An 18,644-nucleotide genomic window follows, 5' to 3' on the forward strand; every position below is an offset into this window, starting at 1 on the left:
ACATACACTGTAAGGAGACTGGAAATCTGAAAGAACCTTCTTTCCATACAGTTTTCTTTTAAAATTATTATTAATAATAATGTAATAATCATTATGTGAAGGACCTATGATTTCCTCAATGTGGAAATTCCTTCACCAAAGCAGATTAAGGAAGGGAAAAGGAAAGAGAAGGAAGTAAGCATTTATATAGCACCTATTATGATTTCCTCATTGGTTACTACAGTGCCTCGCACATAGTAGGTACTAAATGTTTTACAAATATTATCTCATTTAATCTTACAACAACCTCCCAAAGTAGGCACTATTATTATCCTCATTTCACAGCTGAAGAAACCAAGGTAAACAGAGTTAGATCATTAAACATTTAGTAAGTTGTGTGAAGCCAGATATGAATCTGAGTCTTCCTGACTTCAGGCATAGCACTCTATCTATTGTACTGTCCAGCTGCCATCTGTAGGACAGACTCTGAAAGGATGACCTAAGATTCAGGAAGTCCATTGACTTACCCTGTTTTCATAGCAACTAATAAGATCAGAGACTGCCTTGGATCGGGTCCTCCTGACTCCAAGTACCCTATGGACTAATACTACACTGTCTCACCAGGAATCATAATAATAGCATTATTATATAGCACTTTATAATTCCTCACAACAATCCCAGGAGAGAGAAATTATAGGTATTATAAAAGCCCCACTTTACAGATAAGAAAACTGGGATTCCAAGAGATTAAGTGGCTGGAGAAAAAAACATTGGTAAGAAAGCACTGATGAATGAAATGTGGTTATTTGTTTTAAACAAATCACATATTCACTTGCCAGAGTCTCATAACTGCTAAATATCACAGGTGGGAATTCAACTTAGATCTTCTAGCTCTCAGTCCAGCATTCTTCCTACTCAACCACAAAGCATGGCACAATCATTCTTAAAGGGAGAAGAAAATTAAATATTTAATAGCTAAATAAACACTATTATTATAGCTAGCATTTATATAAGGTCTAACTGTGCCAGGTATCATACTTAAATATCTTGCAAATATTATCACACTTGATCCTCACAACAACTCTGGAAGGTAGGTGCTATTATTATCTCACTTTTATAGGAAACCGAGGCAATCAGAGATTAAATGAATTGCCCAAAGTCACACAGCTAACAAGTGTCTGAGGCTGAATCTGAACTCATATCTTCCCAAAACTCTATGTGCTCCCTAGATTCCTCAGAAAGTAAGGTATCTCTGAACTTGAATCTAGAACATGGCTCTGTTTGGAAAAATTGGCACAGGAGTTTTTGCATCTTGACTGTGGAGAGGTTTCAAATTTAGGAGAGGAGAATAAAGTAGAAAGATGCTTTTTGTTCTTGATTCCCAAAGCTCATTCATTCTGTCTTCTTTAATGAAACATAACTTGTCAAATGCTCCTAGCCTTTTGCTGCAATATTGGTCTTTTTTCTAAGAGCTAGTTTTTGAATATGCCATTTGTAAAATAGTCCTTCCCCTCCCTGAACTATCCAGTGGTAGTTAACATTGGACTATGGTCATGGACCAATTGCCTAATTTGTGTCTTCTCTGGGCTCCTTTCCTCCCCGCCGTTCCCCGGCCCCACTCCTGTTCTCAACTTCCCTTCTGGCTCCAGAGTTGTTTATTAGCATTCATCCTCCAGGACTGGCTTGGGGGAAATAGGATAAGGTGATTCAAAATGGCGAATTTTTCCTTTTGGGTTTAATGTTTTATTAAGGCTGAGAAAGTTTGCCATTTGGCAAAAAGTGGTATTTGAGGTTTGAGAATTACCTACAAATTTCAATTAATCATTTACTCCCTGTGATGCCTTCTACCAGAGAACACTGGCTGCACACACTTGCACTGATTGAATGATGTGAGAAAGGGTATAGCCAGCAATGGGACAAAGTGACTGACAACTCATTGAAATTCAGATACTCCAAGGACCTCATTTCTGACTCACTTCCCTCTAGAAAAACAGACTAATTTGATTTTTGTCTATCTTCCTTCTCCCTCTCTTCTGGTAGTCTAATAATATGCAAGATGGTCAAAAAGTTCACAGAAAGAAGAGAAACAAAAGGTTAAGTATGGAGATCCATCAAAGCAAAGAATCAGGAACCATTTCTACTCCAGTGCCTCGTCTGTAGGGTGATCTCAGGCGACCATGAGGGTTCCAACTAGCCTACATGCTAGCCAATAGCGTGAAGGGTTGGGGGAATCCTAGCCCCTCAGTTCTATGTCTTTTTCCTATCTTTTGACTTCTTGCTCTATCAAGACTGGAGAAAGAGTCTGAAACTCATTCATGCTTATTCAGTAAGAACTGATAATAACTTAGTCTTCTTTCCATGAGGTTGGGATGGCAGTATAATTACCTCAGTAAGGCTTTGGTAGGGAGAAAAAATGTGTTATTACACCTAACAATCTAATCTGACGGAGAGTTCCCAAAGTTAATAGCACGGCCAACTCTATAGACAAAAAAGCCTTCAGATCTGATTAAAGTAAAGTAAGAGTGATCAAATACAGCTGCATTAATCAGGCCGCAGATGTAGAAAAGAATGTCTGTGGCTGAAGGAATTAAGTTCTAGTTTAAGTTCCTCTGCCAGCAGGCAGAGGGAGGGTGTGAGGCAGAGGGACCTTCTGTCCTAAAACAGACCAGTCGTCAGTGGTCTCCTCTACCTACAAGTCCAGGACTTTGTATAGTACAGAAGAGGAGGGGTCACCTATTTAGAGCTGGAAAGATATTAAATATTATCCAGTTTATCTCCTTCACTTTATAGATGAACAAACAGACCCAAATATTCTGCCCAAGGCCACAAAGGTAGGAAGTTAGAAAGATGGTCTCAAATCCAATTTTTCTGCCTCCAAATCCTGTAGTCTATCCTTTCTGGAACACCACACTTGTTTTTGTAAAGAAGGGAAAGTACTCATTCTCTTAGCAAATGACTTCCAATGAAAATTCACAAAGGATTCAAAGGTCTAGAAAAATTTCCTGAATGCATCAAAATTCCTGAATGCATGTACAAAAAGAAATTCACTTTTTTCTTCTTTATTCATCTTAATACTTTACTTCTTTTGTTTTTTGGAGGCAATCAGAATTGAGTGACTTGCTTTGGACTGCACACCTGTTAAGTGTCTGAGATCAGATGCAAACTCAGTTTCCTCCTGACTCCAGGGCCAGTGAATAACTCACTTTTAAAAATAGGACTACCTAGAAGGCCAAGTATGTTAGAAAAGCAGCATGCAGTATATTTAACCCAATAATGTTTTGGTGGGGAGACAACATTATATTAGACCTTTCTAACAATCTAATCTGGAATTGCCAAAGTTGATAACAAGGCCAACTATGTAAATGAATAGCCTTCGAATGTGATTAAGGTAAAGCAAGAGTGACCAGATGTTTATGGTTGCATTAAAAAGAATAGATACATTATCCATCTTTTCTTTCAAATTTGTGTGTTTGTCCTTTGTTGCCAAATAAGACCATGCCATCAGAGAAATGATGACATGACTTGTACTTGACTTTGTTTTGAGTGAAGGAGGGCTGTGCAGGTCACCAGCCTCACTTCCCCTCCAGAGGCATCTGAATCCAGTGACCAGATATTCATCAGGATAACTGGAGATGATGCAGGATGAGGCAACTGGAGTTAAGTCACTTGCCCCAGGTCACACAGCTAGTGAATGCCAAGTGTCTGAGGTGAAATTTGAACTCAGGTCCTCCTGACTCCTGCACTGGTGCTCTATCCACTGTACCACCTAGCTGCCCCTCTTTCAAATTTAATGAAGCCATAGACAACTAACTCCTTTTTTGAGTAATATTAGAATGGTATTTTTGCTTTTAACTTATATACGTGTGCATGCGTGTGTGTGTGTGTGTGTGTGTGTGTGTGTGTGTGTGTATAATATAAATGTCTAACTAGCCCTCCCCCCACATGCCTCTTCATTCCTCCCACACACTTATTAATGATTTATGCCTCATCATTTGGGCTAAAAATTCTAGAAAAAGATATACAGTGCTTATGAAAAGAAAGAAACTGGAAAGGAGAAAATTCATTTTCTAAAAAGAAGACTAACAAAAATTACTAAAAACCTGTTCAAAAGAAACTATCATTCAGAGCTATACCTAGGGCAAGACAACTGGGGTATTGTCCTGGGATACAAAAATATAGATAGTATTGATAGCATTTGCACTCTTTCAGTAAGATAGAAATGATTGAATTTACTTCCAGGTCACATAACCCAACAAGAGGGATGACTAGACATTTTCTCTGACCCTTATAATCTCTCAACCCTCTCCAAAACAGAATTTATGCACCAAAGATAAAGCACTTTTAGTTATCTCCATTATCTAGGACCAGGAATCCAAAAGAAGGTAAAAATCTCCATAAACTGAGTAATTTTAGCTCACTCAGCACCACCTCCCTCACTACACACCATGCTATTGGTAGTAAGATTGCTCTAGACCACTTGACCTATGAGCTCAACAAAATGCAGCCGTTCATGCTGGTCCTGCCCTACCACTTTCCATTGCTATAGAAATCCAAGATCCAAACAGCAGAAATTTGCAGAGACCTTAATAGCCAGCATCACAGCAATATTCTGTGCTGCAAAAGATCTCTACGATAGAGCAGAGGAAGAAAGGGAACAGGAGAGAATATATATATGAGCTTGAAATAGAGTTCAACTCCACATTCTGACATCCCCCTACTCCCAAAGCTTCAAAGCTAAAAACAGAAATCATTCTAAACTGCAGGCACACCAGCATGGTTGTACTATAATGTACTCTATTCTGCCAGGTCAGAGAACTGAGAAAGAGAGGGAACCAGATAGAACATTTAGTGTAGGACTATGTAGCAACCTACTAAGCCTGAAGGAAAGAGTTTAATAATTGAGTAACAACAGGAAGCAAGGACAAAGATCATCAAATGCAAAGAAATTCAGCTATCACAAGACTACTCAGCACTCACCATAAAATACAGGAGGGAATGGAAGAGCAATGGAGCTCAAGATGCAACCCGAGGTGACCTTCCCTGCAAATCTGAGTTTAATCATTAATGAAAAAAGGACATTCAATAATGAATAAACATTAGAAAGTCAAACCTGGAGAAATGGCTTGCCTCTCAAACTCTCTAGATAACATAAATGTGAGAGAAGTGAAAAAAATACAGCAACTAAGGACAGCAACAGTATGACAGCAAAGGACCAGTAAGAGACTTCTTTCTAAATATGTACATGAAACAAACAAAAGCAAAGGCAGAAGTCAGATGAAGGTAGAGCCTGGAGCATTATGGACAGAACCTTGTGGCATCCCACCTACAAGGGAATCAGTATCTTGTGGGACTAAATTACAAAAAGTGACGGTACATAGAAGAGGAGGGGAATAGAGTAGAGTGTGTGACTCACCCTAGTCAAGAGCTAGCAATGAGGGGAATGTGACTCCTGTGATCTTGCACCTACAGAAGGGTGAGTGAGGAAGGGGAAGGAATTATCAAGGTGAAGAGTGGGAAGGAAACCTTGTTTTGGTGGTGAAAAGAGGTTCTATTTATGAAAGCTATAATGGGTAAAGAGAAATGTTCTATGAAGGAAGATGAGGACCATGTGTAGATGTTTGTAGGGATTTGGTGCTTGAAAAGACCATTCATTCTTCTCCAGGAGGGAGTTGAAGTTCCTGTGGGAGTCAAAGGCCAGGGACCCAGGGAGGAAATTTTGAGTCACTGGTGGATTGCAAAATTGGGGACTTTGTTGAGAGGGCAGGGCAGTATCTTCTCGTCATTTGAAGGAATTAGCATTTTTCTGAGTGAAGCACAATAGAAAAGGGGAATTTATGGGGCAAGTTCTACAAGTCAGCTGCCAAATTGCTTGGAGGGGAAAACTCAGAATGGATACCTTGGGAATTTTGATTCCATGTGAAATACACAGAATAGAGGGGGAAATGAAAATTTTAAAACTAATGAATGAGATTAGTTAAAGGGGAAGAGAAGAAGGGGGAATCTACTTGACTAGCTGAGAGGAAAAAGAATGAAATAATTAGATAAAAGAAGGAAAGAAAAAGAATGAATAAGTAAAACTCCAAAGGCAAAGATATGAAAAAAGGGAAGGAATGTCAGGGGTGAAGGAAAGAGAACCAGTGGGAACATGGCACCTGAAAAAAAGACTAAGCTAAAGTAACTGGAAAAAAATATATATAATATTTGATTACAGTGGAAGAGAGGAGAAAATCATAACTTGGAAAAATAAATATTAGAAATAAATGGAGGAAAATGTAAAACTAATTCATAATTTTAAATGTGAATAGATTAAACAATTCCCCCCTCAAATGAAAAAAGAACAATGAACTAGGTAACAAAACAAAACCCTACAATCTATTACTTCCAAGAAACACATTTAAAAAACAAAGACATTCATAAAATGAAAATGGAAAAAAAATTTACTATGCATCCAAATCCAAATAAGCAAAAATTGCAGTTACTCTATCTGACAAAGCAGAAATAGACATTAAAAAAAAGAGATAAACAAGGAAACTACATTATGCTGAAAGAAACCATATGCAAACAAACCAATATCAGTAATGAATTTATATACTCCAAATAATCTTAGCATTCAAATTCACAAAGGCAATAACTACTGAGCTACAGGAAGAAATAGACAGTAACACAAGTATCAGGACTAGTGACCTGAATATCCCTCTCTTAATATTAGATAAGTTTAACAGAAAACAAATAAAAAAGAAAATATGGAATTGAGCAAACTGCTGGAGAACATAAAGCTAAAAGCCTTATGGTATCTTCTAAATAGGATTGTAAAAGAATATCCATATTTTTGGGAATCACATGAAACTTTTACCAAAAATAGGCCCTGTATCCTTATACACAGAGATATGGCAAACAAATGTAAAAAGACAGAAATAGTAAATACTTCTCTTATAAACAATAATGAAATAAAAATAGTCATCGTTTGGAGAACTATAAACAAAAGACACAGACTGAAGTAGACATAATATGTGGGTAAAAGAACAAATCATAGAAATAATTATTATATGAAAGAAAATTGTATTGATGGGACAACATATGAAAATTTCTGAGATACAGGTAAAACAGTTCAGAGGGAGGGAGAGTTGATAATCATATCCCTACAAACATACATTAATAAAATAGAAAAAAGAGAAGATAAATGAACAGAATATCCTGTTTTAAAAAGTAGAAAGCCAATCAATAAACACCTAATATAAACACAAGAGCATATATGAAAATTAGAAGAGAAATAGACAAATCAGAAACTAAAAACACAGAAATAAAAGTGTAAGTTAATTCTGTGAAAAAGACTAATAAAACTGACATTTAGTTAATCTGATTAAAAAGAAGGCAAAAATAAAGAAGAAAATTATCAAAGTCAAATCACAGCACAACCAGAAAAAATAAAAAGAGTGATTAGAACATATTATACACAGTTTTATGCTAGCCAAGACAGAAAAGAAATAGATGAATACATAAAAACATACAAAATACCCAAACTGTCAGATTAGATACAGATGTTTAATCTTAGAAAAGGAAATAGTACCAGCTATAAAGGAATTAGCAAAGACAAAAAAGAACTTTTGGTCCAGATGGATTTAAAGAATTCTATCAAAATTTTGAAGAACTTCACAAATTTTTCTCAAAAACTTGAGGAAAACGAAGCACCCTTTGAGAATCCTTCCGTTAGTTAAATATAGCTCTAATACTTAAACTAGAGAATGGTAAAACACAGAAGAAAAACAGTAGGCTAGTATCATTAATGAATATTGACTCAAAAGTTTGAACAATATCCTGTCAAACTACAGTGATTTATCCAAGAAATCATTCATTATGACCAAGTTAGATTTATACCATGGGTGCCAGGATGGCTCAACAGAAAAACAATCAAGAGAATCGATCACATGAAAAATCAAAACCTTCAAAGCCACATGATTATCTCAAGATATAGAAAAACCCTTTAACAAAGTAGAGCACCCATTGGTCAAAAGGGAGGGAGAGAAGAAAGGAGGAAGGAAAGGAGGATCCTACAAAACATAGGCATAAAGGGACATTTTTTAATTAAATAAAAAGTATTTATCTAAAACTAAACACGAACATCATATGTAGTGTGAAATGCCTTAGAATATTTTCCAGTAAATCTAGGAGAAAAGCAAAGGTATCCATTCTCTCCATTATTATTTTATATAGTTCGAGAAATGCTAACAACTGCAATAAGAAAAAGAAGAAATTAAAGGTATAAAGACAGGTAAAAAGGAGATAAAACTATTCCTACTTGCTGATCATATAACAGCATACTTGGAAAATCATAGCAAATCACCAAAGATACGGATTAAGACATTTAATAGCTTTAGCAAATTTGCAGGCTACAAAATAAGCCCTCAAAAATAATTGCATTTCCACATAATAGTTGCAATCCAAGAAGCAAAGTAAGAAGGAAAATCCCATTCCAAATAACAACAAATTACATAAGAAACCTGAGGATCTACAGAGGCACACAGAACACTTGTATAGATTCAATTATGAAGAGATTCTTAAAGATATAAAGAACAACTTAAATAACTGGCAGAATATTCAGTGTTCATGGCTAGGCCATTCCAATTAATATAATTTTATTTTGTGCATTTTAATACATTATTCTGTGAAGGCGTCCAACCGCAAGTTTCACAACAGGAGTAAATGCCAAGAGGGGTTCATGACACAAACAAGATTAAGAATCTTTAATCTGGTCTAACTCTCTTATTTTACTGAGAAGGAAACTGAGACCCATAGAGAGGAAATGACTTCTTATGTTTCATTTTTTTATGTTCATAACTTAAACATCAAATAAAATTAGTATTTGCTTGTACAAGGCAGGCTGGAAGGAAAGAATTGTACATAAGCTGCAAATCTCTATTATAAGTGAGTTTTCCAAGGTCACGCTAGTAGTTAGTAGCAAAACTGAGACTAGAATTCAAATCTCCTAACTCCTAGACTGAAGCCAGTTATTTTAGAATAAATCTATACAAAGGGTTTAGTAGTGTTAACAGAGTTAATGCCTTGTATTTTCCCCTTCCTTTCCATTGGACAGCTTTCTATTGTGATGGAAGGTCTCTGAAGGTAGGCACTGAATTCCCTTTAGCTCTAGTCTTTCCTGATTTCTTTGGAGACGGTCTGGGGTTTCTCCAGAGTCATTTCTGTGTCCTGTTCCAGCTGTTACCCAAATCCAGGCTCTGAGGCATTCTAGTTGCAACTGGGGTCAGCTCAAATCTTGCCTGTGATGCTTACTACCAGTGTGACTCCTGATAATAAAAATGACAATACTACTATACCAATGAAATTACCAAGGGAATATTCTATAGAACTTAAAATTCATTTAGAAAACAAAAGATCTGGAACACCAAGGGAAATGATGAAAAGAGGTAGGAACAAAAAGGAACTACCATTTCCAGACCTTAAACTGTGTTTTAAAGCAGCAGTCATGAAAACTGTCAGGTATTGGGGTGGGGAGAGGAGGGGAGAGAAGAGACCGAGACAGAATAGGCTGGACAAGGGAGAATCAGAAACAACGAAGCTAGGTAATTCAGTGTTTGACAAAGTGAAAAACAAATTAAGGAAAAATTCCTTATTTGATTTTTTTAAAACTTGGGAAAACTAGAAAGCAATCAGGCAGAAATTAGTTTTAGACCAATACCTTACACTATAATTCTGTAACATATCTTAATTGCACAACCTTAATATTGGAGATGATACTATTAAAAAATTAGAAGAGAAGCAGATCCTATACCTTTCAGAGCTCTGGGTAGGTGATGATTTTTTAACAAACAAAAGACAAAATTACAAAAGGTAAAATAGATACCTCTGATTACATGAAACTAAAAGCTACTGCACAGACAAAATTGAAGCACCCAGGATAAGAAAGGAAGAGAATGAATGGGGGAAAAAATTGTACCAAACATCTCTAAGGGTTTGGTATCTGAGATATAAACAATTCATACACATACATGTACATATATGCATACAAATATATATATATATGTATCCAAGACATATAAACTATTTCTATGTATGTATATGCACATATATACCATTCCCCAATACATAAGTGAATAAAGGATATGAAAAAAATGATTCTCAAAAGAATCATGAAGCATTCATAAAAGAAATTTTTTTTTCATATTCATGAAAAAATGCTCCAAAATCACTAGTAAGAAAAATCAGCATCAAAATTACCTGAGCTTTTACCTTACTCCCTCCAAACTGGCAAAGATGACAGAAATGGCAATAATCAATATTTGAGGGTTGTAGGATAATAGGCTTTGTTGTTAGAACTGCAAAATGGTACAACTGTTTTGGAAAGCAGTGTGGGATAATGCAAAAAAGTACCAATTTTGAAGTACCATTTGAACCAATGACCCCATTACTATACTTATACCACAAGGAAGATATTAATTAGAATAAAGTCCCCATATACACCAAAATATTTATAGCAGTACTTTTTGTGATAGCAAAAAACTGGAAATAAAGTAGGTTGGAGAATGGCTAAGAAAATTGTCATACATGAATATAGTACATGGAATATTTTTGTGCTGTAAGAAAATGATCTGTGTGATGAATATAGAGAAGCATGGAAAGATCTACACAAACTGATGCAGAATGAAGTAAGCAGTCAAGAAAGCAACATACATAATGACTACAATGTAAATGGAAAGAACAAACATGCAGACAAAATCAAAATTGAAAATTGTAGCAAAATTATAAAGATTACTTTAGTGAAGAGATAAGAGGACATCACCAAATCACCTATTCATGGAAGTGAGAGGTCCATACGTGTTGTCCGTTGTGTATGCTTTCATACTCGTTCAATGCATTAATCAGTTGTGCTCATTTTTCCTTTTTTTAAAAATGTTTTTAACAAACACTATTTGTTATATGAGATCCTCTCTAAGAGGGAGAGAAAGGGAGATACTAAGGGAAACTATGATACTGTCAAAAACCCAAAAGATAGCAATAGAAACTTATTTTAGAAAAATAAATACTAGAGTCAAGATGGTGGAGTAAAAGCCAGAACTTGCTTGAACTCTCCCCCAAACCCCACCAAATATCTGTAAAAAATGACTCTAAACAAATTCTGGAGTTGTAGAAGCCACAGAATGATGGTGTGAAGCAAATCTCTAGCCCCAAACAGTTTGAAAGGTGGAGGGGAAGCATATATTGCACAAGGCTAGAAGTGAACCACAGTCCAGCAAGGGCCACACCAGCATGGATGGGGCCTGAGCAGGCCATGCACTGGGGGTGTGGAGGAGGGTACTGAATCACTGGGAGCCGTGATGGTTTCCAGACTTCTTGACCCCAAAACACAGAGGACAACTTGGAAGGTCAATGGGAAAAGCCTGTCAGACCTGAGAGAGAGAGCAGAGTAGTCTGGCCCTAGTGCCAGGGTGCCAGAAGGGGAGGAGATGGCTGCTATAGCAGCAACAGCAGTTGCTCTAGGCCCACTAATTGGGGGTAATCTAGTGGCTACAGTACACCCATTCACCACCACTGGAAGCAGAGAGCTACCTTGACAAAGAGCTCAAAAGTCAAATAATTGGCTGGGGAGATGAGCAAAAACTGGAAAAAAAAAATCAGGCTACAGAATCTTACTTTGGTAACAAGGAAGATCAAAACATACAACCAGAAGAAGACAACAAAGTCAAAACTCCTCCATCCAAAGCCTCCAAGAAAAATATGAATTGGTTTCAGGCCATGAAAGAGCTCAAAAAGGATTTTGAAAATCAAGTAACAGAAGTAGAGCAAAAACTGGGAAGAGAAATGAGTGATGCAAGAAAATCATGAAAAATGAGTGAACTGTTTGCTAAAGGAGAACCAAAAAAAGCTAAAGAAAATAACGCCTTAAAAAATAGACTAACCCAAAAGGCAAAAGAGATTCAAAAAGCCAATGAGGAGAAGAATGCCTGAAAAAGCAGAATTGGTCAGTTGGAAAAGGAGGTCCAAAAGCTCACTGAAGAAAATAATACCTTAAAGATTAGAATGAAGCAAATGGAAGCTAATGACTTTATGAAAAAATCAAGAAATTGTAAAACAAAACCAAAAGAATGAAAAAATAGAAGGCAATGTGAAATATCTCATTGAAAAAACAACTGACCTAGAAAATAGATCCAGGAGAAACAATTTTAAAATTATGGGACTACCTGAAAGCCATGATCAAAAAAAGAGTCTAGACATCATCTTTTAAGAAATTATCGAGGAAAACTCCCCTGATATTCTAGAATCACAGGGTAAATAGATATTGAAAGAATCCACTAATTACCTCCTGAAAGAAATCCCAAAAGGAAAACTCCTAGAAATACTGTAGCCAAGTTCTGGAGCTCCCAGGTCAAGGAGAAAATATTGCAAGCAGCCAGAAAGAAATAATTTAAGTGTTGTGGAATCATAATTGAGATAGCACAAGATCTAGCAGTTTCTACATTAAGGGATCAGAGGTCTTGGAATATGATATTCCTGAGGTCAAAGGAACTAGGATTAAAGCCAAGAATCACCTATCCAACAAAACTGAGTATAATACTTCAAGAAAAAAATGGTCATTCAATAAAAGTGGATTTTTAAGCATTCTTGATGAAAAGATCGGAGCTGAATAGAAAATTTCACTTTCAGATACAAGAATCAAGAGAAGCATAAAAAGGTAAACAGGAAAGAGAAATCATAAGAGACTTACTAAAGTTGAACTGTTTACATTCCTACATGGAAAGATATTTGTAACCCTTGAGAGTTTCTCAATGTTAGGGTAGTTGGAAGGATTATACATATAAACAGAGGGTACAGAGTGAGTTGAATATGAAGGGATGATATCTAAACAATAAAATTAAGGGGTGAGAGAGGAATATATTGGGAGAAGAAGAAAAGGAGAAATAGAATGGGGTAAATTATCTATCACATAAAAGAGGTAAGAAAAATCTTTTACAATGGAGAGGAAGAGGAGGAGGTGAAAGGGAAAGAGTGAACCTTACTCTCATCAGATTTGGCTTAAGGAGGGAATAACATGAACACTCAATTGGGTATTAAAATACAGGAAAGTGGGGGGAAGGGGATAAAGCTGGGGTGGGGGGAGGGGGGATATGATAGAAGGGAGGCAGAAAGGAGGAGGGTATAATTAGAAGTAAACACTTTTGAGGAGGAACAGAGTCAAAAGAGATAATAAAATAAATGGGGACAGGATAAGATGGAGGGAAATATAGTTAGTCTTTCACAACATGACTGTTATGGAAGTGTTTCGTATGACTACACATGTATGGCCTATGCTGAATTGCTTGGCTTCTCAATGGGGTGGGTGGAGAGGGAGGAAGGGAGAGAGGTTGGAACTCAAAATTTTAGAAACAAATGTTAAAAATTGTTTTTACATGTAACTGGGAAATAAGACATACAGGCAATGAGATGTAGAAATCTATCTTGCCCTACAGGAAAATAGAGGTGAAGGGGATAAGAGAAGGGAGGGCAGATTGGGGGACAGAATGTATGCTGTTTTAGGGTGGGGGAAGGGAGAGGGGGCAGAAAATTTGGAACTCAAAATCTTGTGGAAGTGACTGCTGAAAACTAAAATCGAATTAATTAATTAATTAGAAAAAAAGACAGATACCCAAATTTAGTATCTGATGAACAAAATTATTGCATAAAATAAGTCACCCACCATAGGTGAACACTGGACAAGCTCCATCTTTCTCTCACTAACTCTCCAGTAATATCTTCCTAGTATCTTAGGGTCTATACCTACAAGGGCTAGTATCCTGGGGTCTCTCCCTGCCACAGAATTTTTCTTTAAAAATTAGTTTAAGGCCATATTTCATGCTAGATAGATAATAGACAGATGGCATTTGTTAAGCATTTAGTATGTGTCAGTCCCTATGCCAAGCAAACACTGATTATACAAACTGCATTTTGTGCATAGTTATTTGCACAGTCTATATCTTATCTCCCTTTCTAGACTGCATTTTTTTAACGATGGGGATTAGGAGTATATTTCACATGAAATTTATTTCTAGCTTCCTCATCTGTAAAATGGCAATAATAACAGCATCTAAACTCACAAGGTTGTCACGAGGACCAAATGGAATAATATATGTAAAGAGATTTGCAAACCTTAAAGTGCTATATAAATATTCTCTGTTTATCATTTACTTATCCCTCAGTATAGTGACTTGTATACAGTAGGCACTTACTAAATGGATGTTGCATGAATAACTGAATAAGCCTGTGGTCTTACTGTGTTAATGACTTTGGTTTTATGTCTGCTTTAGTTTTCAGGACTTTATCTCCTATCCTTCTTCACTATCCTCATCGGGCTGGTTCTCTACTCCTCCACCTCCACATACATAGCCCAGGACCCTCGGGTATACAAGCAGTTTCGAAACCCTTCAGGAACTGTTGTAGACTTACCAGCCTCTGGGCAGGTGGAACCTTCAGTCACCTATACCAGCCTAGGTCAAGAGATGGAAGAGGAGCCCCATGTGCGAGTTGCCTAGGATTAGGCCTTCCCAAACCACTGAGGAGGACTCAGTGGCCACGTGTATGCCCATCATCTCTGTATTGTACATAGAGAAAGGTATTTACCAGGTGCAGTTTACACAGGTGGACTGCAAGGTAGCAAATCTGAAAGCCTCTTGCAAAGAACAAGCTCATTATCCCTGGAGACCCATCCTACTTGGAGAGGTGTCTGTCTAGGGTATACACTGACCGCAATTCCCTCTGCATCAATTACTGTGAAAAATTTTGAATCAAAATATAGTATTATTATTGTTTTTTATTATCATTACCGTTGTTATTATTGAACCAATATTCAAGAGGGGATTTTGCACACCACCGCCACCCCTATCCCAAATACAAATTAAATTGCTACCTGTTCCACAAGCAGTTGCATAAATCCCACTTTTCTATGGCAAGTCACTTTTTAAGAATCATATTTAATTTTTTTTTTGTGTAGACTTTGTGAGTGATGCATGCTGCAGGTGCTCCACCCCAGAAGAGTTTTAGTTGGCCTAGGAATTGGTTGTTAACAGTTAATCCACCACCTGTTGGATTGCCAGCTCAATAGGTCATCTGTGCTGTGACCCTTGTGGGGAGGGGCAACTGACCATATAATTCTCTATTCTAGGAATAGATCTAAAATGAACATTTTAGGCTTTTTATATTTGCAATCACTACATACTCCTCCAGGCCATTGCTTTCTGTTGTGCCATGAGGTTTCTGCCAACCAGGTCCCTATGATAAATAGGGTCAGGATGTATCATTGCTTTGGGTTATGGGGAAAGTCCAGAAACCAAGTCATTTTTTTCAAGATACTTGTTTTCACCAAGTCTACCTTCCCTTCTGCTTCCTCTTTCCTCCCTACCCCACCAAAAAAAAAAATTCCCAGTGTTTTATTTTCCTCCTCCTTCTAGATTTTTTTCAGTGAGATAATGTGGAACAGAATCAGGGCACTCAAAGAAGTCAATGCTATCTACTAATTGTGAGGCTTCCTTTTTTCTAAATGTACCAATAAAGAAATTATGTTCATTTTGTAAGTTTAACTGATTGTGCCGTTCACCTAAAGAGTTTAGGAACAAAGTCAGTAAGGCACCAATGGCAATTCAGTTGACTAGACACCATCACAATGGTAGAGAAACCATCATTTTACAATTATGCATTTGAGGAATGTTTAATATCCATCTGGCAAGTAGAACTAATCTTTTAAGATATTACATTCTTAATCTGTCTTGCTTTTTTTCTCTTTGGATAACAAGAGTCTGATGGCTCTTTTAAATACATTTTTTTGCCCTGAAAATGACCCTTTTTTCCCAAGGACCAAAAGTCAAGAATCAAAAAAGGGTCCACCTAATTTCCCAGTTCTAGCTGTAACCTGCGAGTATATGAAATATCTTCCATGTTTGTCTGATGCAGAGAAGGCAATGATAAAGGCAAAGGGTATAGAAAGAAAAGGTAAATATTTGTGAGATTTTTTAAAAGTTAGATAAACAACTGTGCAAATATTAAGCACACCAACTATACCATAGGGTTTCTGCAAAGTAGAAAGGAGCATTTGTACTCCTTTTGACATGCTAAAATCACAAGACAGTTCTAAAGAGGTTGAACCAGGCCAGTACCCATGCTAAAGTGGAAAGCTATGCCTTAGTATTTGTCTGAAAGTGTGTGCATTGGTTTTGTATTTTTCAATCACGCAGGGAATAATCTGGCCAGTCCCTCACTCCAGGAGAAAGATCCCTTGGGACAGGCGATAAAAACACTTCTGTTCAAAATCCATTGTCTTCTCAGATAACCCCTTAAAAGAATGTGTTTATCTTCTGGCAAAATCACTATGCTAAAACTCCCCCGATCCTGAGGAATCCTGCCATCTCCTGTACTCTCTGCTACCTTTTAAACCAATTAAATACCTTTCTCTGAGCATTATGTCTATTTGGGTCTAAAGACCTTTAAAGACTGTTGTTTTATTTCTGTGTTTACATTCCTTCATTTTGCATACTTTTCTTGGTTTACCCTGTTTTTAGTATTTATTTTTTAAGCCAAATGTTTGTAGTCTTCTTTTTTTATTCATTTTTATGAGACTAATTTGTAGATGTTCAGTAGTCTTATTAGGAACAACTGGATAGAAGGCATTTCCAAGTCAGTTCACTGGCTTGGGAGTTTTTAAAAATTTAAATTAAAAAAAAGGTTTGCAATCAACAGATGGCTTAAATCTGCCATTTGAAACATTTTTATAGAATATTTTAATTGACTCCATTGTATGGAAACCAAGTGTGAATGTTTAGAAATGCACTGTACACCCTTCATCCTCACTCAGCAAGCTCTCCTCACAAAGACCTTCCCGTCACTGGAGTCACAGTGTTGCTTCCTTCTCCAGTTAAAGAGGTGAATAATGTCTTGAACTGACCCCCAGATCAGAAGGTTTCAAGGGGCCCCCAAGAGAAAACAGGGGCATATAAGCCTTCCGATTATATACAAATATTAATTAGCCTAGTAAGGAAGGTTGAGAAGGGGGAAGGTAGGAAGGATAATGTCATTCCAAGTGTTCTCTTTCCTACAATTTCAGAACCTCTATAGACACCAGCAGCAATTCAATTCTTCAGCTCATAACTCTCTACTGGTTGAATAATACTTTAGCAGTGTGGGCCAGTGGTTATATAAATAAACCAGAGCTCTTGTCAACACCACCACCCCTTGGGAACTGAGCAACCCTTAGCAAGACAATTTTTAGCTACTGAATGGAAAACTACCTACCCCCTCCCCACCTAAGGGAGGGTATGGACCTCCCAGAATTATGGTTAGGAGACAGAGCTATCTTGGTTCCAACTTTCCAGAGCTGCAAACTTGGAAACACACAACATGGTAGACCAAGCAATTGAAAAAAAAATTGCATCACTGTGTCATAATGGAAAAGTTTCAGTGTTTAGTTTAGATATTGCTAACTTGTGCTATTAACCTTCTGACAAGCGTGTAGTATGTTTTCTGTTTCATTTTGTTTTTGTTAAAGCCATTTCATAGTCCCAAGCTAGCTAAAAGGAAAAACTTTACCCCATGGGTAGGATTCTACTGGTAAATCCCATAATAAGCACACTAACCCTGACCATTGCAAATGGGAATCTAAACCAAAAAGAAAAGAAGAAAAAAAAAGAGAATCTGCACCAACATGCTGAATCAACACTTTTCTCCATTTTTGATATTTGCATGCTCCTATATGGACTGGCTGTGGCAATGTAATGCCTGTATAATGTTTTCAAATAAAAATAAATGCTTTATGAAAGCAAAAGGTTATGGGTTTCCTTGCCTGTTTCTTTGCTGCTGTGATGTCAGTTGAAACTCTCTTGGGATGCTGAAAATAGCAAGAAAAGTAGATAGCAAGCAGAGTGTACCCTAAAATAACAACCCAGGAGAAAGCATTTCCAAATTAGGTAGGAGTGCAGTGGGTCCCCAGAGATCTGCCTTCAAAGGCAGAACTGATACTGGTTCTACTGTGCTCGATTAATTATTTATCCAGTTATTCAAGGAGCTTTGGCAAAGTCCTCCAAGCCCCCAAGGAAAAAACAAATTGAACTGTTAAATCTTGCCCACCAATTAAAGTTCTACTTAAAAATTCTAAGGATCAGAGGACATGGCCTTTGGGATTGTGCTGAACCTAAAGGAAGCATCTTCTGCCAGCATGCAAGTTTAAAAATGGAAGAGGTAGGTGCGTCGTACATTTCTACCCAGGACCCACTTCTGAGGTTGTTCCACACCGATCCCAATGGCTTGCAAACTTGCAAACAGCTCACTTTAGGCCTTATATAGTCCTAGAGTGAACGATGCAGAGTTTACATTGTTTTGGCCTGTGTGTTTACAGTAAAACTTCACTAATTTGGACTGGTTGCTAAGAAGGCCAAGTTATATTGTAGAATATTTATTTTTAAATGATTTATAAGGAAATGGAGTAATAAAAATGGTTAAAGTGTGGTCACATGAAGTTCCTCCTTTATGTCTACAGAAGGTTTACTTGCAATTAGTACATTAATCATTTATACCTAAATATGTTACCAAGTTTTAATAAACAATTTGTTCTCCAAAAATAAAATATTTCTCGTTCCCACTCATCCCCAGTGTTGATGACACTGTTAATTTGCTTAGCAAATCCTTTTTCTCCC

The 18,644-nt window shown here is 37.0% G+C and overlaps 1 protein-coding gene across 2 annotated transcripts in view; it reads left to right on the forward strand.

Moving 5' to 3' along the window:
• SLC35F1 (solute carrier family 35 member F1) overlaps positions 1-18,644 on the forward strand; it is a 570,025-nt gene that overhangs the window by 545,054 nt on the left and 6,327 nt on the right. Inside the window, exon 8 of one of the 2 annotated variants that reach the window (XM_072643145.1) lies at positions 14,274-17,625. The exons of the other annotated variant lie outside the window; for it this stretch is intronic. Within the exon in view, the coding sequence (XP_072499246.1) occupies positions 14,274-14,498 (225 nt within the window). The 3' untranslated portion in view covers positions 14,499-17,625. Of the gene's footprint in view, positions 1-14,273; positions 17,626-18,644 lie in introns of those variants that run through there. 2 annotated transcript variants of the gene reach the window in all.

Source organism: Notamacropus eugenii, chromosome 2, assembly GCF_028372415.1.
Source record: "Notamacropus eugenii isolate mMacEug1 chromosome 2, mMacEug1.pri_v2, whole genome shotgun sequence".
Lineage (NCBI taxonomy): Eukaryota > Metazoa > Chordata > Mammalia > Diprotodontia > Macropodidae > Notamacropus > Notamacropus eugenii.